The following is a 23,198-nucleotide window of genomic DNA, read 5'->3' as shown; positions in this document are numbered from 1 at the left end:
ATTGAAATATACTGCATACCTCATCCATATACATGACCTTCCTGATCCTTGCTACAGGCTTGCTTAAAAACAGGGGCATGTTACCATGGGTATACTGCCCTATTGGGCGATAAGGTTTGGGCCGGTGCGGTGCTTCGGCTCCCCAGCAGCGCCGGCCGGCGGCTCCCCAGCTCCCTGACTGCCAGCAATACTCTCCCTCCTGTTGACTCCGGGATCCAACTTCCGCCTGAATGGAGGAGGGAGCTGCAGAGTCCCCGGACCGGCGCAGAACCGCTCCACACCATAAGCGAGGGAGAAGGGTGTGTGTGTGGTCTTACCTTCTCTGGTGCGTCGCTCCTCCTGTAGCGTCGCGTTGTCATCGTGACCCGACTGCATAAGGCGATGCGTTGCCATGACAACGTGGCATCCCATGATGACGTGTTGCCATGATAATGCAGAATCACATGACCCTTCGATGCTGCGGGAGGAGGGCCGCCCTTCAAGGAACAGTATGTACAATGCGCCCCTGCACGTTACTAAACTCCAAAATAATAAAAGGTGCAAGACATAGCTAGCTGCAGAATAGTAACACAGACTTATTTGCAAGACTTACATGAGCACCTCATTGGAACTCTGAAGAACTGCTTCTAGAATACGGGCGTGGCTATTTATACCCACTTGCTCTCCATGATAGCATCACTGGTAACAAGGCAAAGTTAACCCCTTATTTCTAACCCTGTAATCACTTTGTAGCCAATGAAGAGGGGGCTACAAGTCTATAATCCCACAGGTCAGCAAACCTGCTTCATTCACCACATTGCTACGCTGTACAGTAGTCATGCTGCAGACACGAATTCTGGGTAGTAACATGCAAATGAGCACATGATTTAAAAGGACTGTGTCTTGAACAGTGACAAACTTGGATGGGATTGTTTCTTTAAGAGTAACATAAACTTGGAGGGATTTGTTGCATCAAGAGTAACATATACTTACATGGGATTGTTGCTTCAAAGCATTAGGCCTCAGACATAGATAGAGCAGGCGCATGAGTGTGTGATGTATGCGTGTCTATGCTTGCCGAGATCAGTGGCCTGCAGGTTTGAGGGAGGAGGGGGAGTGTCCCACAGAGCAGATCCTGGCCCTCCCACCTCTTGGTAGTCCCCAGTTCCTGAGATATAAGTAGTTTTTCCACCAGGCAAGTATTATTTAATACGCCCGTCCTCGCTCCTACAGCCAATAGAAAGCTGCACCGTTATCGGGAGATGATCCAGCACCATTTTATTGGTGACACCTGCGTCCGTAATGTATTTGTAGTTTTTTGTGTCATACGCACACAAATGTCATAAAGTCAGAAATGCTAGAAGGTGAGCGACCACGATTTAGGTACTCATAAAAAAAAAGTGTTCAAAAAATGGGGATTGCTGCTTTTAGATTACTTTTAAAAAGTGTTACACATACACTGAAACAAGTGTAGAAGTAGGGTGACCACATTTGTCCCGGCAAAAACTAGGACAAATGTCACGCATGCGCTGTCGGTGCTGGCCCGACTATGCATGCACAATCGGCACTTGCCGGTTGCTTGGCGCATGCGCAATCGGCACTTTCCGACAGCGCATGTGCGATAGGCGTTTGCCAGTCGCTCATACACACGCAGTCGGCAAGCACCCCAAAAAGTCGGGGCAGAGCCCTGAAAACCGGAACAGTCCCAGCTAAACCGGGACATCAGGTCACCCTAGGTAGAAGGGACACGAGTTTATAAATAATGTCTACTGCAAAACAGCATTTGGCTTTAGTGGTGGGTGAGCATTAAACCTGCAGTCACCACTCTGCAATATAACCTATTTATCTAGAAAAGTGTTTTTCAACCTTTTTTGGTTAGGGAACCCTAACGTGTGGCTGTCAGCGGAGGGGTGCGCGTGCACCCGGTGAGCACTAGTAGTGGCGGGGAGTAGTGGCAGGCATCGGGGGCTGATAGCTGAGGCGATTGGGTTGCCAGAGGCCGCCGGCAGCTCTCTTCACAGGACGTCGCCATTTTTGTCTAAATCGCGCATGCGCGAAGCTTGCGCATGCGCAGATGGCAAAGAGTGGCGGCATAGAGAGAGACAGCTCTGCATGGGGACCTACAGCTCCCAGGAGGCATAGAGGCAAGGCACCACTTGATTCACGGCAGCCAATAGGGCGCAAGTTTCCCTTACAAGGGGATGTTGATACATTTGGCGCACTGTGAGCCACGCCAGTCGGAGCTGGGACAAGGAAGGGGTAGGTTGTGTGTGCAGGGGTCTGTGACTCCTGCACTAGGGCAGAACCCCCCATTAGGCTCCAACCCCTCAACTTGTGGTTGCTGCAGGGACAGGACCATAGATAGGGACACTGACATGTAGTACTAGAGTGAGGGACTCAGACAGGACACGGCATTCTCCTGTTCACAGGTGATCTGGGACCAGACACCTGCACCAAAGAAACACTGCATACGGTGGTACAATCCACGCGGGACCCATCCACCATAGAGACGGAGGCTATGCGGTTATCGTCACTGGATCCGTGGATCCCATCAGCATCACTGCGCGCCCGGGTCAACCACACCCGGCAAGTACCTTTATCCCGCAAGTGCACCAACTCAACACTTTAGTGGGGGCCGCGCTGTCTCACACATTTGGGTGGGTTGGGTCTTGGGGACACTTGGAAGGTTCGGTGTCCAAGAGCACCTCTGTACTTTGGGGACGTATACCCTACGGGGTGCGGACACAGAGTGTAGGACACGTAGCGGGTGGTTACAGACGTGTGGGGCCTGGTGGGTAGCTGTAACCAGTAGCCATATTATAGTCTGTATTAAATTGGTTATTTTCTGTTTACTCATGAGTGTGTTTATTGAACAAGCACATATATACAGTATATATATATATATATATATATATATATATATATATATATATATATATATATATATATATATATATATATATATGTCCTGTAATGGGTAATTCCACATCGGATCCGTTACAGGTGGAGGCGCTGAAGACTATCGTACCAGGATACACCCCAGGCTCAGACCTCCTGTGAGCCACAGGTATTGCACCACACACACTGTAGCTATATCACCTCACAGAGAGTGGAGATATATGTGTTACATATGTAACCCTCCCTGCCCTGCTTCCTAGGGAGGTTACAGCGGTGTGGTGTGTATATGGCTACTCTGCATGGTTTACCTTTGACGCAGGGTGTTGGCATTCCGGTGGCTGGGCGGTGAGGTAGCAAGGTTGTTAAATAATGGGCACATGAACTTTTATAGTACAACTGTCATTTATTTGTGTCCCCAAACACAGAGACCGCTCATATATATCCTGATACGTTGTACATGGTTTTCATTCAAAGACTTATACCAATACTTTTCTTCCATCAGTGCCCACTCTTAACACTCGATTGGAGGTGGTCTCACGTAGTTGCTTATGTAAGGACCCGGCCCCCTTTGTCTCTCCGGAACCCTTTAGGTAGTGATCCGACTATTCGGGGCCTCTACGGGAAATCCTGACAGGTCTCTTATTGCTTAACTCAGTACCTTGCTGTCTGTTTTAGGGAACTGCCACTTCCACAAAGACTGACAAGGAATGTTAGCACTGATCCGCGGTTAGAGCCGATTAGCAGGCAGCCAAGAGCCCTCTTTCCTGAGGCCCCCTATGGCGTGCCGTATTCCTTTTACTACACTTAAAGGGTACTGTCCCTATCTGTAACATAATAACCAGAGAGGGCCTGGTCTATGCTATTACTTTACCAACATTACTTATCTACACTCCCCGAGGCTCCGCTCCCCTCGACCTCCGGAAACAGCCCCTCCTCCTTAAATACCCCTGCATGACGTATGGATCCCCATAGCAACCAGGGTGGGTCCCAGTATACACTAGTATTGCTAGTGACCCTTTAGGAGGGGGTTACATATGTTGTGAAATCCTGTGGAACCCCGACCCTCTCTAATAGCGAGTCTAAGATCAAATGCATTGTAAGGAAGCCCAACACTCTCTAATGGCACGTCTGAGCTCAGATACATTGTAAGGAACCCCCAACCCTCTCTATTAGCATGTCTGAGATCGGGTGCATTGTAAGGAACCCCAACCCTCTCTTATAGTGTGTCTGAGCTCAGGTACATTGTAAGGAACCCCAACCCTCTCTTATAGTGTGTCTGAGATCAGTTGCATTGTAAGAAACCCCAACTCTTTCTAATAGCGTACAGGAAATAGGGATTGGTATGAGACTGCCGCGTCCCAAAATAAAGCAACTTCAGCCCACCAGGCGTGGAAAGGTTAAAAACTGTTTATTAGACTACATAAAAACGAAAAAAGTGACAAATACAAAAAAACACCTCCTACGCGTTTCAGGCTCTAGCAGCCCTTTCTCAAGGATACTAAAGGGATTCGTTCCCTATGCTTGGGCCTGTCCCTATAGCAGCCACAAGCTATATACTGACTCAAGGCCTATCTTGGGCCTAGGGGGATATGCTGGCCTAGTGCAGAGGCTACTTGCCTCTCTGCACGGACCCTCTGTCCCCTACCTCTGTTTCACACTCTGCCTGCATGCTCCCTGTGACACACTTCCTTATGCTGCCTGTCAGGACTTCCTCAGCTCCTATTGGCTCCCTGGCGTCAGGTGGGACACTTCTAATGCTCATGGGACTTGTAGTCCCTCCCAAGAGCCTTCCCTGATTTGCTAGCCTTCGCGTGCTTCTCCACAGCGCATGTGCGACATGAAATAGCCGCAGCTGCTCGTCTGCGCATGTGCGAGTGCCCACAAAGATGGCGTCTCCCTCTGCAACCACCGGAGCCCCCGGCGACGCGATCGCCGTCCCGGCGCACACCGGCATCCTCACACTGCACGCCCCTCCCACGTAGCTCCTGAGGCACGTGTATGCGCACCCGCACGCCCCCGCAACCGGCCGCAACTCTCCCGACGGCGCGGAGGTGAGTACATACAAGGGGGGGTACAACCTCAGAGGGGACCTGGCTACAACAGTAACACCAATCCTCTCTAATAGCGCATCTGAGATCAGATGCATTGTAAATTCTTCTGTATTTGGTCCAATTTTCAAATGACCTTAAAATTGGAGGGAACCCTTTAGAGATGTCTGGGAAACCCAAGGTTCCTAGGAACCCCTGTTGAAATACTTTGATCTGGAGCTTATCTGATATCGTTCCTTCCTTTTTATGTCATTTTCTTATCACCCCTTATACCAAGGGTGTGCAAACAGGGGGACGCAAGATTTTCTAGGGGGGGGGGCATGGTTGTTACAGAGGCCCCGCGCTCTTCTCCAAGGCATTTAAATTAAATACTGGAGGAGGCGTGAGGCCTCTGTAACTTCTCTTACCTGCTCTCAGCCGGCTCTTCGGCGACGCAATGTCAAATGATGCTGTGGGATCATGTTACATAACGCATCGTCATTACAATGCGCGACAAATTACGCTGCGGGCTCACGTGACGCGATGTCTCATGACCCGCGGAGTCATTTGATGCCGGGTCCTAGGAGAGGGGGGGTGCGTGCACTGGGGCTGCCAGACACTTTGCGCACCCCTGCCTTATACTATACATTCCCAGTCCACACCATCTCATTACTTCATTCAGTCAACAACATAGAAACAAAGGCAAGCTGTCTCCAAATTTAGAGTATTCCCTAACCACAAATTGGGGGCAGTGCCACTCCTACTCTAAATAGTTCAGTACAACAACAAAAAGCCAGATATACTGGGGGTTATTATGTATTATATTCAGAAGTAAGAAATCACCCTGGATAGGGGGAAAGATGGCGGTGCACAGCGTGCCAACAGGTGCCTCGTGCGTTCCGGAAGCAGGAAGTAAAACGGAAGCTGGATGGTGATTTTCGGTGCAAAAATTTAATGAACAGTAATGAACAGCAAAGACATGTTGTTAAAAAGGAAAAATCACCTAGAGAAAGAACTCTGACGCGTTTCGTGGATCCACTGCACTTTGTCAAAGTGATTTCTTACTTCACATATGTCGGGCTGAGAGCACGCCAGAACCAGAAGGACCGTGTTTACAAGGGTCGTGAGTACTTGTCATTGACACTGTATTGTATTTATTATTATGGTCTAGCTCTAAGGGCTGTTGGAGTTATTATTTAGATAGGGGTCAGGGTCCCTAATTCTTTTGGGTTCCCTTGACATCCCTTTTCTATGTGTTACCCACACTCCGTATTTTGAGCATTTTTGACCTTAATACAGTTTACTCTCTATACATTTCCTGGTTCCTCCAACAACAATTGGTGCATTTGAAACGATTAATTAAGCTATATAGCTACTCAACCATCTCCTAAGAGAAGCAATTTATTCCACTTTGAGCACTGGCAGAGAAGACTCTTCTCTATTTCTCTATGTATTATATTCACCCTGCTTAGAAATAAGGACAGAAATGTGCAACAAACCAAGTTTATCAAGGAAAAAATCCCAGTGAAAGCAATAGGATTATTTCCTTGACAGAACTGGTGCTATTATTCGTAGCCAAAGAGACACTTTGGAGGCCTTTTTTTTAAAAAAGTCTCTCAGATGCAAACCTGGAGGAAAAAAATAGCACCAGATTTATAAATGAACAAGATCCCCTTGGTTTCCATGGAAATTATTTTTCTTGCTAAATCCGGTGCCCCAGTTTTACAGACAGTTGACTCTGATAAGCAGTCCCAGTGAGGCACAACGTCCTGTTATCTGCAATAGAAAATTGTGTGGGGTCTATTTACTAAAGTCTCCCGGGTGCAAAACCAGTGCAAAAACCAGAGAGATGTTCATTAAAGAAAAGCAATCCCATTGAAAGCAATGGGAGATTAAATAGGGTGCAGAATTTGCACAGACTTTGCCCATGTTTTGCAGCCGGGAGATTTTAATAAATAACCCCGTGTGTGTGATGTAGCAAAGTCTCGCAGCGGCAAAACTGGAGCAAAGAAACAGCGCTAGATTTATTAAAGAAAAAGGTCCTATACGAAGCCTGACATCTCTCATATATTGACCGTTAGTGCGACTACAGACGTCAATCCTTTAGCTGCCAAAGCATAGGGAGCGAGTTATCTATCCATCTATCTCAATACCTAGTATAGCGCATGCACAGAATAAACCCTGCTCCTATGCGTTTTAAGCTGCAAAGGGTTAATAAGGGTTAATAATGTCATTTGTTGAAGCTTTCTTATTAAAATGTTCTTTTCTGGGTCCAGCATAAAAAAAAAAACTCATTGCTAACTCCTTTAGGTACCAATGAACAGTACAAGCTGTCTTTACTGCAGGGGTGCGCAAACTTCTTGAGCTGCACCCCCATTCCGGGAAGCCGCAGCATTCGCGCCTCCCCTCTACAAAGACTCAGCGTCAAATGACGTCACATCACGTGATCCCGCCGCGTCATTTGACACGTGTTGCCATGGCGACGTAAGGCCGAAGACCCGGTAGAGAACAGGTAAGTGAGTTGCAGAGGCCTCTCGCCTCCCCCGGCATTTCATTTAAATGCCGTGGGGAAGAACGCGGGCCTCTGTAACCGCCGCGCCTCCCTAGAAATTCTCGCCCCCCCCCCCCAGTTTGCGCACTGCTGCTTTACTGCCTAAATACCCAGATACACTCTATACAGTTTTTCATTATTATGCGTAGTTATCAACAATTTACCCAGCATAAAGTTGAAGTAAGCAGTTTGAAATAATCACCATCGTGTAATGATAATATAGAGAAACTATTGGTTCATCAACTTGGTAAAATAGCACTGTGGTTTCTACGCTGCAAAAAAACTCCCATTAAATTGTGCAACTTTCTGGAATCTAAATTTCTAGATAAATAAAACATTCTATTGTAATTATTATGTAAGTTTTTTTTTTTTTTAAATAACATCATATCTTACACACACACCCGTTTCCAAAAAATACACAGTAGTCCAAACACCATTACAGAGTTGTGGCCCAACTGTATTTATTATTATTAATTATTATTATTATTGTCTGAAGCACTTATTCCCATGACCTGTTATTTATATTTATTATTTGTTATTTATATGATTACCACGTGTATTACTGCTGTGAAGCGCTATGTACATTAATGGCGCTATACAAATAAAGACATACAATACAATACAATTAATATTAATAATAATAATATCAGTAAATACTGTAAGTCAGTTCAGTGAAAGATGAAGAATTCTCCCTCAATGTGCCCCTACATCTCCTAAATCAGTATAATTGACAGGCACAGTAATGTTTGCATTGAAAAGCTGCAGACGGGCCTCACTCGACAAGTCTTACTGTATAAAGCTCTCTTTTTTTCTGTATATAAATACGTCATACTCACGCCGATCAGTGCCCTCAATGCTCCAGCAAACATAGACGTGGACAGCTGTAGTTTGTTCTGCTGTGTTTCTCTCATTCTTGATGAAATCTTTCAGCTGATTAGAGCGTTGTGCATTGTCGGTGCGGTTTCAGAGTAAGCCCCTTGGAAGATATCTGTAAATCGGTCCCATCCCCTCATATTCCCAGCTTCCCCTCAGCCTGAACTTTTTCATGTGCCTTTGCCAATGCATATTTTTCTAATGTTGTAATTGGCTGAAGCTTTTTTTTTTTTTTTTTTGTGTTGTTGCAAGTTACATCACAGAGGAAACCAAACTTCTGAACAGATGGTTGAAGAGTATGTTGACCCCTTCAGTTAGGGTGACCAGATTTTGAAATGTAAAAACCGGGACGCATTAACAAAATATTTAGAAAACAAATGAAATCTCAACCTGTGCCATTCCCCCTTTTTTTTGCTTTCCCCTCTCTCCTCCCTTTCCCCCCATTCTCTCCTCCCTCTCCCCCATACTCTTCTCCCTCTCCCCCCATCCTCTCCTCCCTCTCCCCGCATCCTCCCCTCCCTCTCCCTCCATCCTCTCCTCCCTCTCCCCCATCCTCTCCTCCCTCTCCCCGCATCCTCCCCTCCCTCTCCCCCCATCCTCTCCTCCCTCTCCCCCCATCCTCTCCTCCCTCTCCCCCCATCCTCTCTCTATCCCTCTCCCCCATCCTCTCTTTCCCCCTCAACTTCTCTCTCTCTCCATCCTCTCTCTCCCCATCCTCTCTCCCCCTCTTCCCCCATCCTCTCCCTCCCCCCAATTCTCTCCTCCATCTCCCCCATTGTCTCCTCCCTCTCCCCCATCCTCTCTCTCCTCCATCTCCCCCATCATCTCTTCCCTCTCCCCCATCCTCTCTATATCCCTCTCCCCCCATCCTTTCTCTATCGCTCTCCCACATCCTCTCTCTATCCCTATCCCCAAACCTCTCTCTCTCCCTCTCCCCATCCTATCTCTCCCATCCTCTCACCCCCTCTTCTCCCATCCTCTCCCTCTCTCCTCCCATCCTCTCTCCTCCCTCTTCCCCCCCATCCTCTCTCCTCCCTCTTCCCCCCCATCCTCTCTCCTCCCTCTTCCCCCCCATCCTCTCTCCTCCCTCTTCCCCCCCATCCTCTCTCCTCCCTCTTCCCCCCATCCTCTCTCCTCCCTCTTCCCCCCATCCTCTCTCCTCCCTCTTCCCCCATCCTCTCTCCTCCCTCTTCCCCCCCATCCTCTCTCCTCCCTCTTCCCCCCCATCCTCTCTCCCTCTTCCCCCCATCCTCTCTCCTCCCTCTTCTCCTCCCTCTTTCCCCCATCCTCTCTCCTCCCTCTTTCCCTCATCCTCTCTCCTCCCCATCTTTTCTCCTCCCTCTTCCCCCCATCCTCTCCTCCCTCTTCCCCCCCATCCTCTCTCCTCTCCCCCGATCCTCTTGCCTCTCTCCCCCATCCTCCCTCCCCATCCTCTTGCCTCCCTCTCCCCATTCCTCTATCTCCCCCTCTCCTCCCTCCCCTATCCCCATCCTCTCCCTCCCTCTCCCCTATCCTCTGTCTCTCTCTCTGTCTAGCCAACACACAGATACAGACACACTTGCCAAAAGACCCCATCCTCTCCTCCCCCTCCCCCCATCCCCTTCTCCCTCTCCCCCCATCCTCTCCTCCCTGTCCCCCATCCTCTCCTCCCTCTCCCCATCCTCTCCTCCCTCTCCCCTCCCTCTCCCCCATTGTCTCCTCCTTCTCTCCCATCCTCTCCTCCATCTCCCCACTCCTCTATCTCTATCTCCCTCCCTCCCTCTCTCCTCCATCTCCCTCATCCGCTCTATATCCCTCTCCCCATCCTCTCTCTATCCCTCTCCCCCATCCTCTCTAAATCCCTCCCCCCATCCTCTCTCTATCCCTCTCCCCCATCCTCTCTCTATCCCTCTCCCCCAGCCTCTCTCTCTCCCTCCCCCATCCTCTCTCTCCCATCCTCTCACCCCTCTTCCCCCATTTTCTCTCTCCCTCTCTCCTCCCATCCTCTCTCTCCCTCTCTCCTCCCATCCTCTCTCCCTCTTCCCAATCCTCTCTCCTCCCTCTTCCCCCCCATCCTCTCTCCTCCCTCTTCCCCCCCATCCTCTCTCCTCCCTCTTCCCCCCCATCCTCTCTCCTCCCTCTTCCCCCCCATCCTCTCTCCTCCCTCTTCCCCCCCCATCCTCTCTCCTCCCTCTTCCCCCATCCTCTCTCCTCCCTCTTCCCCATCCTCTCTCCTCCCTCTTCCCCCCCATCCTCTCTCCCTCTTCCCCCCATCCTCTCTCCTCCCTCTTTCCCCCATCCTCTCTCCTCCCTCTTTCCCTTATCCTCTCTCCTCCCCATCTTTTCTCCTCCCTCTTCCCCCCATCCTCTCCTCCCTCTTCCCCCCCATCCTCTCTCCTCTCCCCTGATCCTCTTGCCTCTCTCTCCCCCATCCTCCCTCCCCATCCTCTTGCCTCCCTCTCCCCATTCCTCTATCTCCCCCTCTCCTCCCTCCCCTATCCCCATCCTCTCCCTCCCTCTCCCCATCCTCTGTCTCTCTCTCTGTCTAGCAAACACACAGATACAGACACACTTGCCAAAAGACCCCATCCTCTCCTCCACCTCCCCCCATCCCCTTCTCCCTCTCCCCCCATCCTCTCCTCCCTGTCCCCCATCCTCTCCTCCCTCTCCCCCATCCTCTCCTCCCTCTCCCCATCCTCTCCTCCCTCTCCCCTCCCTCTCCCCCATCGTCTCCTCCTTCTCTCCCATCCTCTCCTCCATCTCCCCACTCCTCTATCTCTATCTCCCTCCCTCCCTCTCTCCTCCATCTCCCTCATCCGCTCTATATCCCTCTCCCCATCCTCTCTCTATCCCTCTCCCCCATCCTCTCTAAATCCCTCCCCCCATCCTCTCTCTATCCCTCTCCCCCATCCTCTCTCTATCCCTCTCCCCCAGCCTCTCTCTCTCCCTCCCCCATCCTCTCACCCCTCTTCCCCCATTTTCTCTCTCCCTCTCTCCTCCCATCCTCTCTCTCCCTCTCTCCTCCCATCCTCTCTCCCTCTTCCCAATCCTCTCTCCTCCCTCTTCCCCATCCTCTCTCCTCCCTCTTCCCCCATCCTCTCTCCTCCCTCTTCCCCCCATCCTCTTGCCTCCCTCTTCCCCATCCTCTCTCCTCCCTCTTCCCCCCATCCTCTTGCCTCCCTCTTCCCCATCCTCTCTCCTCCCTCTTTCCCCCCCATCATCTCTCATCCCTCTTCCCCCCCATCCTCTCTCCTCCCTCTTCCCCCATCCTCTCCTCCCTCTTCCCCATCCTCTCTCCTCCCTCTTCCCCCCATCCTCTCTCCTCCCTCTTCCCCATCCTCTCTCCTCCCTTTTCCCCATCCTCTCTCCTCCCTCTTCCCCATCCTCTCTCCTCCCTCTTCCCCACATCCTCTCTCCTCCCTCTTTCCCCCCATCCTCTCTCCTCCCTCTTTCCCCCCATCATCTCTCCTCCCTCTTCCCCCCATCCTCTCTCCTCCCTCTTCCCCCCCATCCTCTCTCCTCTCCCCCCATCCTCTTGCCTCCCTCTCCCCCATCCTCTTGCCTCCCTCTCCCCATTCCTCTATCCCCCCTCTCCTCCCTCCCCTCCCCCCATCCTCTCCCTCCCTCTATCTCTCTCTCTGTCTCTCTCTCTGTCTCGCCAACACACACACTTACCAACACACAGATACAGACACACACTTGCCAACAGACCCCATCCTCTCCTCCCCCCATCCTCTCCTCCCTCTCCCCCATCCTCTCCTCCCTCTCTCCCATCCTCTTCTCCATCTCCCCCCCTCTCTCCCTCTCCCCCATCCTCTCCTCCCTCTCCCCCATACTCTCTATATCCCTCTCCCCATCCTCTCTCTATCCCTCCCCCATCCTCTCTCTCCCATCCTCTCTCCTCCCATCCTCTCTCTCCCTCTCTCGTCCCATCCTCTCTCCTCGCAATCCTCTCTCCTCCCTCTTCCCCCCCATCCTCTCTCCTCCCTCTTCCCCCGTCCTCTCTCCTCCCATCCTCTCTCTCCCTCTCTCCTCCCATCCTCTCTCCTCCCCATCCTCTGTCCTCCATCTTCCCCCCATCTTCACTCCTCCCTCTTCCCCCCATCCTCTCTCCTACCTCTTCCCCCCATCCTCTCGCCTCCCTCTTCCCCACCATCCTCTCTCCTCCATCTTCCCCCCCATTCTCTCTCCTCCCTCTTTCCCCCATCCTCTCTCCTCCATCATCCTTTTCCCTCCCTTTTCACCCCATCCTCTCTCCTCTCCCCCATCCTCTTGCCACCCTCTCCCCCATCCTCCCTCCCCATCCTCTTGCCTCCCTCTCCCCCAACCTCTTTCCCACCTCTCTCCTCCATCCCATCTCCCCATCCTCTCCCCTCCCTCCCTCTCCATCCTCTCCCCTCCCTCCCTCTCCCCCATCCTGTCTCTCTCTCTCTCTGTCTCTCTCTCGCCAACACACATACTTACCAACACAGATACAGACACACACTTGCCAACAGACCCCATCCTCTCCCCCCCTACCCCATTCTCTCCTCCCTCTCCCCCATCCTCTCCTCCCTCTCCCCCATCGTTTCCTCCCTCTCCCCCGTTCTCTCAAATCCTCTCCTCCTTCTCGCCCATCCTCTCCTCCATCTCCCCATGCCTCTATCTCTATCTCCCTCTCCCCCATCCTCTCTCTCCCTCTCTCCATCTCCCCATCCTCTCCTCCCTCTCCCCCATCCGCTCTAAATCCCTCTCCCCATCCTCTCTATATCCCTCTCCCCCATCCTCTCTATATCCCTCTCCCCCATCCTCTCTATATCACTCTCCCCATCCTCTCTCTATCCCTCTCCCCATCCTCTCTCTATCCCTCTCCCCCCAGCCTCTCTCTCTCCCTCTCTCCTCCCATCCTCTCTCCCTGTCATGGAACAGAAATACCCCTGTCTGCCTTTTCTGTTCAGCCCCCCTCTCCCTTGGCAGTTCCCCCTGCTAGCTGCACTAGGATGTCACTTTCCTTGCAGTTCACTCTCAGTGCAGATGGAATGGATACATTATGTATCTCTTTTTCCTTCCAGTCTGTCATACCCCTGGTTGCTCTGGCAACATCTCCAGTCCTCCTAGTTATGGGCTTTCCCATTTCCCCCCCCTGTCTTTTGCTGACAGTTAGTGCAGTCTCACTGAACCTTTAGTGTGACCCTTGCCCCTCACTTCCTTTTCCACCATTACCTCTGGATGGGTGAGCACTGCTGTATACTCCTGTATGGTAGGATTATCTTTTCACCTGCTCTTAACTACCAAGGCACCCACAGAGAGACACTATTCATACATCAACATCTCTTCACAAGTGACTGTATTTTATGCTACTTTTTCCAAATAAAGTAAAGAAAAGAAACAGAACTTGTTGTGCTTGGAAAAGAGGGCCGAGTTGACACTATCTGGGCTAAATCATCTTACACGTGACCCCTGGCTTTCAGAATAGTGAAAAGATACCGTGTGCCTTACAGACACTTACAGGAGCTGCTACTCCAGACTCCATGATAAAACAGAGCAGTCTCTGCAGACAAAGAAGCACCAAGTAGCTCAAACTGCACACCGCCTGCAGCCTTAACAGACAAGAAGTAGCTCATACTGCACAGCAGCTTTGCAAACAAACAGTGCTTCTTACACAAAACCTAATTGCCTTTCTCTGTCTGAGTTCACCCCCCGCACAGCCCCATAGTGAGGAGCCACCATCTCACCTACCCCTGCGCACGTCCCCACGGCTAGCGCCATCAAGGGCCACGCTACCGGACACCCACCAGGACACGGGTCAGAGCCACCGGACACCTGTGAGTACAGCTACCCCAATGCTGAACGCTGCAGGACACCGCTCTGCATCATCTGAGACAGTCGCCCATCGCTGACACAGGTAACAGACCGCACGCCACACGCACTGGCTAAAGGCCTACACACACCTACAGCATGGCAGAACTCAGAGCCTCACCAGACATCACGCAGGAGAGTGACCACTCAGACACAGAGACCGCTGCGCAACTGCAACAGGCGCAGGCAGACCCAAGGCCCAAACGGACAGTCACACTGACACAAAAGGCCCGCGAAAAATATGAGACTGACATTGAAGCGCACGGCGCTAAATTAGAGTTGGCCTGGAGCACAACCACACTGGGAATACGCAATGTTACTAGCGTTGGCAACTATGCGCAACAGCTCGAGCAGGCAATAACGCAATTAAGGACCGATTACTCGCGTTATCAAGAACTGTCAGAAGCATACATTACTTACCTGACCAGGGCCAACACCAGCGAAAGCCTGCAAGAAAGAGACTTACAAAATGACATTGACCTTACACGTGACAGCCGCGTGCGGACCGCTATCACAGACGTGCAAAGCGTGAGAAAAGAGCTCCTCCTGGAGACCGCGTCGCAGCGCTCCAGCACATCAAGGCACTCATCAAGGTCTGCAAAATCAGCGCAATCCAACGTGTCAAGCGCAAGCGCAAACGCTACCAAGGCGCGAGCCACCGCAGAGGCCGCACGTGCCAGGGCCGAATATAGTCGCAGAGAAGCAGCCATAAGAGCAGGAAGAGCGCACCTAGAAGAGGAGGAAAAGACAGCCGCCGCTAATGCCGCTGCCATTATCGCTACCGCCACTGCTGCCGCTACTGCCGCCGCGACTGCGCGTAGGAAAGCCGAATTCGATGCGGAACTAGAGGCACTTAATCAAGAGAAGGAAGCCGCTGCCGCCATAGCCCAAGCTGAAGTCCTAGAAGCAGCCGCGCAACAGGATGGCAGGGAGCAACCGTACAGACGGATAGCCTCAGAGGATCCAGCCCAACGCACTGAAGACTACGTAAGGAGCCTCTTCAGTGTAAACACCAGCGCACCATCTCAACACGGATGGAGTGACTCCACAGACACCGAAGACTTGCTAGGCCCACGAGGAGAAGATGCTGTTCCTTCAATGGTACATGCTGCCTGGGATAGCCACAGCCGCAACAGTGATCCACACGCCAGCGCGCACACGGATGCACCACAACAGGCTCGCAATCCAGGTACACCCACGCGGGAGAAAACAGCCCCTCACACTGGCCAGCAGCCATCACGCGTCCACGCCAAGGAATAGGCGACCACACAGACCCTCCCAGCAACTACCTCAGAACGGGACAAACACGCCGATGCCTCAGGCCTGACAGACATAGTTAAGTACATGATCCGGCGTGACCTGGTGCAAACAGGACTCACCAGCTTCGACGACCGCCCTGAGAACTACCGGACGTGGAAGTTTACGTTCAAAGACGCAATCAACAGCTTGGACTTCTCAGCAAGGGAAGAGCTCAACCTGCTATTCAAGTTCCTGGGGAACGAATCTAGGGAGCACGCGAAGAGACTTCGGGCGGCCAACGCGCACCAACCCCAAGTAGGTCTTGACCTAGTGTGGGAAAGGCTAGAAGAGTCCTACGGTAGCCCCGAAGCAGTCGAGGATTCGCTCTTCAAAAGAGTCGACAGCTTCCCGAAGATCACAACCAAAGACTACTCGAAGTTACGAGAGCTCGGGGACCTGCTGCAAGAACTGGAGTTCGCAAGGAAAGACCCTTCCTTAATAGGTCTCAACGTCCTAGACTCAGCTCGTGGAGTGAGACCCATCCTGGAGAAGCTACCCTTCAACCTCCAAGAAAGGTGGATTTCACAAGGTTCCAAATACAAAAGGGAGAAGCAAGTCGTCTACCCCCCATTCTCATTCTTCTTGAGCTTCATCCGCGAAGCGGCAAGGACAAGGAACGATCCCAGTTTCATTTTAGGTGCGCAAACCACATACAGTGCAAGCAGCCTGAGGAACGAGAGACCAGTGACGAGATATGGAAACACCCAAACACCCATCTCGGTCCGCAGGACGGACGTGCCTCCCACGACCCAAACTACTCCCGATCAGTCGGTCCCCGGAAGCAAGGGACCCAAACAGGGAATGTCCCATACACAAGAAGCCACACCCACTCAACAAGTGCTTTGGGTTCAGGATGAAGTCCCTAGAGGAACGCAAGAGATTACTCGGAGAATTCAGAATTTGCTTCAGGTGCTGCGGTTCCACGACTCACCTAGCCAGGGGCTGTAAAGAAGAGATCAAATGCACAGTGTGCGAAAGTGACAAGCACGTGACATCGTTACACCCAGAGGCGCTGACACTCCACCAACTCAAGAACCCATTCTCCATAGCGGTGCATGGCAGGGAGGAAGGAGAAGGAGAGTCAACATCCGTCACATCTCAGCGCACAGAGGTTTGCGGAAAAGAAGGTGACAAAATATTCTGCTCCAAAATATGCCTTGTCACAGTACACCCCCAGGGACAACCTGAGAAGGCTATTCGGATGTACGCAACCCTCGACGACCAGAGCAACCGATCGCTGGTCAAGTCAGAGTTCTTTGACATATTTAACATACAAGATAGTGCTTCTCCCTACACTCTCAGAACTTGCGCAGGGCGAATGGAGACCACAGGGAGAAGAGTGAATGGCTACACCATATGCTCAATAGACGGGAAAGTGAACATGCCTCTTCCCACACTCATCGTGTGCAGCCACATGGCCACAAACAGGGACGAGATTCCCACACCAGACATGGCACGCCATTACCCGTACATCAAGGGAATAGCCAACTACATCCTGCTGGTAGAACAAGGCGCCAAGATCTTGCTGCTGCTTGGCAGGGACATCATGAGGGTACATAAAGTACGTAAACAGCATAACGGACCCCACAACGCGCCATACGCCCAAAGACTTGACCTAGGATGGGTGATAGAGGGCAACGCGTGCACTGACAAAGAGCACGGACAAGACTATGTTGACGCCCGCAGAACGGTGGTAACAGAATGTGGACATTCTCTCTCTGAACCATGTCTTGGCCATCTCCAAGTGACCGAAGGGCCAAGTGAAGAGAAAAGACAAGGTCATACCCCTGAGATCAACAAAACCCTCCTCACATCGGGGGGATGTGACAATGGCCTAGGATGCTCAGCAGTCCAGACAGCTAAGGATGATGAGTCGATTCCACCGAGGGAAGGAAGTAACCTCCCAAAGGTGACCGACAAAGGGATCGTCCAAAAGGCAATAAACAATCAAACGGTCCTCTTGCGAGCAATGGCACGACTAAGACGTACAGTTGTTCCTCTCCACAGAGTATCAAGCGACAAAGCAGCCAGCTGCCATGGCTGGCATAGTCGCAAAAGATTGCGCCCTACAGGTGAAGCCACAGTGTCAAAAAGACTGTCCTCTCACACGTCTAAAAAGAGACAGCCACAGAGACATTTCATAAAGGGACTTACTAGGGCAAAAGAGACTGTTCTTCATTACGTCCAGGGAGAGAACAACCTCCTGATGGCAGTTAACAAAGAGACACAAAAGCGTTTCACCAAACTACGGGGAGATGTTCTCGTGCAAGAGGAATGCACCAATGACCTACGGTGTACAGCGTTCCAGATAACAAGGAACGATGACAAGCAAACACCATCAAGGGAAGATGGAGGACTCCCGAAGTTAACAGTCAAGGAGCTCTCTAAAGACGGACTAAGCAGTTGGGTGACTCCGCTACCATTCCATTCACCAAAAGGACGCCTTCCGAACAATAGAGAACCTGCCATCCCTAGGCTCACTTCGCTCCGCCGCAATCCACAAAGGGAGCCGGAGACCAAGAATCCAATTGTGGTCTTCACGCGGAACCAGCGCCTTCACTGAAGGAAGGTAAAAAATGCCGGCACCTCCCATCATCTGGTGTGCACCACCGTCAGAAACCCAGCCAGGTCTGGATAACGTTCAACTCCAATGCTCGGCACCAGGAAGCTTCTCCAAACGGGGCACTACTCACTGGACTAGGATCTGACAACCAATCTTCCAGGGGCGTTGATCCACCTCCGCAAGGAGCCAAAGACCATCTCCTTCAGCCAAACGCCAGGTGATAGGATGACAAACTACCACAACTGGCACTCCCACGAGGCGATGCACTCTGTAGAGAAAACTACAGAGTCAAAGGGACCGTTTTCTCACAAAGTTGAAGGAAAACAGTGCAAGGGACCAGTTAAACAAATACGCTCCGATTGTGGCACCAATTTTGTTGGAGCATGTAAGGAATTACAAATTAACACTAAAGATAATAGAGACAACAGTATCCAGAGATACCTGCGTGACCAAGAGTGTACGTGGACATGCAACCCTCCTCACTCCTCTCACATGGGCGGAGCATGGGAACACATGATCGGGGTAGTCCGGCGTATCTTGGACTCTATGATGCTGAAAACCAATTTATCTCGACTCACTCACGAAGTGTTAACCACATTAATTGCCGAAATATCAGCGATAATCAATGCTAGGCCTTTGATTCCAGTGTCAACAGATCCAGAATCGTCAAGTATTTTGACACCAGCAATGCTGCTAACCCAGAAAGTAGGGAACATCCCCACCCCAGTCGAAGGCTTCCACTCTAAGGATATGTACAAACGACAGTGGAGACTGGTGCAGCGCTTGGCCAACACATTTTTGGATCGCTGGAGACGCGAGTATCTGGTGACCCTGGTGACCCTCCAAGAACGCCATAAATGGCAAACGATTAAACCAGATATCCAAGTAGGAGATGTGGTTCTGTTGAAAGACAAACAATAGACTATCCTCCTAATGCCCAAATCGGACTATGATAGGGAAGAACTGAGTACCAGTTCTATGGACTCCGAGAGACATTGTGGTGCATCAAGCTGACCTAGAGCTGTGCATCCACCTACCTTACCGAGATGGCAAAGGACGTCAAGCTGGTGGTACCGGCCGGTATCCCATCGTTATGTGGACATGAAGTTGCTATGTTATGTTATATTGCACATATGTTCCACATACACCTTAAATAGTGGTATCTCCAGATACCAGACGGGGAGTGTCATGGAACAGAAATACCCCTGTCTGCCTTTTCTGTTCAGCCCCCCTCTCCCTTGGCAGTTCCCCCTGCTAGCTGCACTAGGATGTCACTTTCCTTGCAGTTCACTCTCAGTGCAGGTGGAATGGATACATTATGTATCTCTTTTTCCTTCCAGTCTGTCATACCCCTGGTTGCTCTGGCAACATCTCCAGTCCTCCTAGTTATGAGCTTTCCCATTTCCCCCCCTGTCTTTTGCTGACAGTTAGTGCAGTCTCACTGAACCTTTAGTGTGACCCTTGCCCCTCACTTCCTTTCCGACCATTACCTCTGGATGAGTGAGCACTGCTGTATACTCCTGTATGGTAGGATTATCTTTTCACCTGCTCTTAACTACCAAGGCACCCACAGAGAGACACTATTCATACATCAACATCTCTTCACAAGTGACTGTATTTTATGCTACTTTCCCCAAATAAAGTAAAGAAAAGAAACAGAACTTGTTGTGCTTGGAAAAGAGGGCCGAGTTGACACTATCTGGGCTAAACCATCTTTCAGAATACTCCCTCTTCCCCATCCTCTCTCCTCCCTCTTCCCCATCCTCTCTCCTCCCTCTTCCCCCCATCCTCTCTCCTCCCTCTTCCCCCATCCTCTCGCCTCCCTCTTCCCCATCCTCTCGCCTCCCTCTTCCCCATCCTCTCTCCTCCCTCTTCCCCCCATCCTCTCTCCTCCCTCTTTCCCCCCATCATCTCTCCTCCCTCTTCCCCCCATCCTCTCTCCTCCCTCTTCCCCCATCCTCTCTCCTCCCTCTTCCCCATCCTCTCTCCTCCCTCTTCCCCCCATCCTCTCTCCTCCCCCCATCCTCTCTCCTCCCTCTTCCCCATCATCTCTCCTCCCTTTTCCCCATCCTCTCTCCTCCCTCTTCCCCATATCCTATCTCCTCCCTCTTTCCCCCCCATCATCTCTCCTCCCTCTTCCCCATCCTCTCTCCTCCCCCTTCCCCCCATCCTCTCTCCTCCCTCTTTCCCCCATCATCTCTCCTCCCTCTTTCCCCCATCCTTTCTCCTCTTCTCTTCCCCCCCATCCTCTCCTTCCTCTTCCCCCCATCCTCTCTCCTCTCCCCCCATCCTCTTGCCTCCCTCTCCCCCATCCTCTTGCCTCCCTCTCCCCATTCCTCTATCCCCCCCTCTCCTCCCTCCCCTCTCCCTCCCTCTGCCCCATCCTCTGTCTCTCTCTCTGTCTCTCTCTCTGTCTCTCTCTCTGTCTCGCCAACACACACACTTACCAACACACAGATACAGACACACACTTGCCAACAGACCCCATCCTCTCCTCCCCCCATCCTCTCCTCCCTCTCCCCCCATCCTCTCCTCCCTCTCCCCCCATCCTCTCCTCCCTCTCCCCCATCCTCTCCTCCCTCTCTCCCATCCTCTTCTCCATCTCCCCCCCTCTCTCTCCCTCTCCCCCATCCTCCCTCCTCTCCTCCCTCTCCCCCATACTCTATATCCCTCTCCCCCATTCTCTCTCTATCCCTCTCCCCCATCCTCTCTCTCCCATCCTCTCTCCTCCCATCCTCTCTCTCCCTCTCTCCTCCCATCCTCTCTCCTCGCCATCCTCTCCTCCCATCCTCTTTCCTCCTTCTTCCCCGTCCTCTCTCCTCCCTCTTCCCCCCATTTTCTGTCATCCCCCCATCCTCTGTCCTCCATCTTCCCCCATCTTCTCTCCTCCTTCTTCCCCCCATCCTCTCTCCTCCCTCTTCCCCCCCATCCTCTCTCCTCCCTCTTCCCCCCCATTCTCTCACCTCCCTCTTCCCCCCATCCTCTCTCCTTCCTCTTCCCCATCCTCTTTCTCCACCATCCTTTCTCCTCCCTCTTCACCCCATCCTCTCTCCTGTCCCCCATCCTCTTGCCTCCCTCTCCCCCAACCTCTATCCCCCCTCTCCCCTCCCTCCCATCTCCCCATCCTCTCCCCTCCCTCCCTCTCCATCCTCTCCCCTCCCTCCATCGCCCCCATCCTCTGTCTCTCTCTCTCTCTGTCTCTCTCTCGCCAACACACATACTTACTAACACAGATACAGACACACACTTGCCAACAGACCCCATCCTCTCCCCTATCCTCTCCTCCCACTCCCCCATTCTCTCCTCCCTCTCCCCCATCCTCCACTCCCTCTCCCCCATCCTCTCCTCCCTCTCCCCCATCGTTTGCTCCCTCTCCCCCATTCTCTCCCATCCTCTCCTCCTTCTCTCCCATCCTCTCCTCCATCTCCCCATGCCTCTATCTCTATCTCCCTCTCCCCCATCCTCTCCTCCCTCTCCCCATCCGCTCTATATCCCTCTCCCCATCCTCTCTCTATCCCTCTCCCCCATCCTCTCTATATCCCTCTCCCCATCCTCTCTCTCTCCCTCCCCCCATCCTCCCCCATCTTCTCTCTCCCTCTCTCCTCCCATCCTCTCTCCCCTCTCTCCTCCCATCCTCTCTCCTCCTCCTTCCCCCCATCCTCTCCTCCCTCTTCCCCCACATCCTATCTCCTCCCTCTTCCCCCCATCCTCTGTCCTCCATCTTCTCTCCTCCCTCCATCCTCTCTCCTCCCTCTTCCCCATCCTCTCTCCTCCCTCTTTCCTCTATACTCCCTCTTCCCCCATTCTCTCTCCTCCCTCATCTCCTCTCCTCCCTCTCCCCATCCTCTCTCCTCCCTATTTCCCCCATCCTCTCCCCTCCCTTTTCCCCCCATCCTCTTTCCTCCCTCTTCCCACATTCTCTCCTCCCTCTTCCCCCATCCTCTCCTCCCTCTTCCCCCCATCCTCTCACCTCCCCCCATCCTCTCTCCTCTCCCCCCATCCTCTTGCCTCCCTCTCCCCCATCCTCTTGCCTTTCTCTCCCCATCCTCTATCCCCCCTATCTTCTCCCTCCTCTCTCCCCATCCTCTCCCCCATCCTCTGTCTCACTCTCTGTCTCTCTCTCGCCAACACACAGACTTACCAACACAGAGACAGACACACTTGCCATCAGACACCAACACAGAGACACACACACATACAAACACAAACACACTTACCAACACACACGGAACTGGGAGATCTAGAGAGGAGTAGCTATGCTGTGCTCTGCAGCACCACCTGCTGCCCAGAAGTGGTTAAGCAGTCAGACAGCCCTGCTCTCCTCCCTTCTACAGCTGTTCTGTGATCACCTCCGCACTCAGCAGCCAGCATTCTCCTCTGATCTCCTCCAACCTCGACTTTCCTCCTACCCGCTCAAACCGGGACTATCCTTGCAAAACCGGGACATTTTGACAATTATTGGAGCACCGGGACAGCTCATTAAAAACCGAGACTGTCCCGGGTAAACCGGGACGTCTGGTCACCGTACCTTCAGTGCTATAGGGAACAGCAATATATTGCAACACAATTAATCAGTGATCTGCAGACAGTCTCACTGATTTGGGTCATATGTTGCCTTTATAAACTTCAACAGTCACACTGAGAACTGAGAATATAATTTCCCACAATTTCTTCTGGGGAGCAGGTTTTCACAGAGTTATGCAAATGTATTCATGGTATTTGGGAAGAGGACTTTATTTGGTCCAACCATGAATTCGGTGCGAACCTGGTCCTCTGGAGGAGATATATCGACGACGTGTTTTTAATATGGAAAGGGGACGAATTAGAATTGAATAGATTCCTTCAATACATAAATCAGAACAATTTGAATTTAAAATTCACCTCGGCATATGACAAAGCAAAAATAAAATTTCTAGATTTGGTGATCTACATAGATCAGCAATTAAAAACCAAGACTTTCTTCAAAGAAGTAGATGAGAACAATAATATTTTAAATACCAGTTGTCATCAGCCTAAATGGATATTGAGTATACCATATGGACAATTAAGACGAATAAAAAGGATTTGCTCAGAGGAAGCAACTTATGAAGCAACTTTGATTCAGAAATTCAGAGAAAAACACTATCACGATAAAGTCATTAGTGAAGCAGTGAAAAAGACAGATGAATTAGAAAGATGCAGTCTGATACAT

At 51.7% G+C, this 23,198-nt stretch overlaps 1 protein-coding gene across 1 annotated transcript in view; it reads right to left on the bottom strand.

The window, feature by feature from the left end:
- The window catches only part of C1QTNF2 (C1q and TNF related 2), a 33,011-nt gene extending 24,482 nt beyond the window's left edge, over positions 1–8,529 (bottom strand). The window contains exon 1 of the mRNA XM_075601943.1: positions 8,292–8,529. Within this exon, the coding sequence (XP_075458058.1) occupies positions 8,292–8,366 (75 nt within the window). The 5' untranslated portion in view covers positions 8,367–8,529. The remainder of the gene's footprint in view (positions 1–8,291) is intronic.
- Between the last annotated feature and the right edge of the window lie 14,669 nt (positions 8,530–23,198).

Source organism: Ascaphus truei, chromosome 5, assembly GCF_040206685.1.
Source record: "Ascaphus truei isolate aAscTru1 chromosome 5, aAscTru1.hap1, whole genome shotgun sequence".
In the NCBI taxonomy this organism is placed as follows: Eukaryota; Metazoa; Chordata; class Amphibia; order Anura; family Ascaphidae; genus Ascaphus; species Ascaphus truei.
The sequence above is the reverse complement of the archived record's forward strand: the minus strand, read 5'-3'. Positions and strand labels throughout refer to the sequence as shown.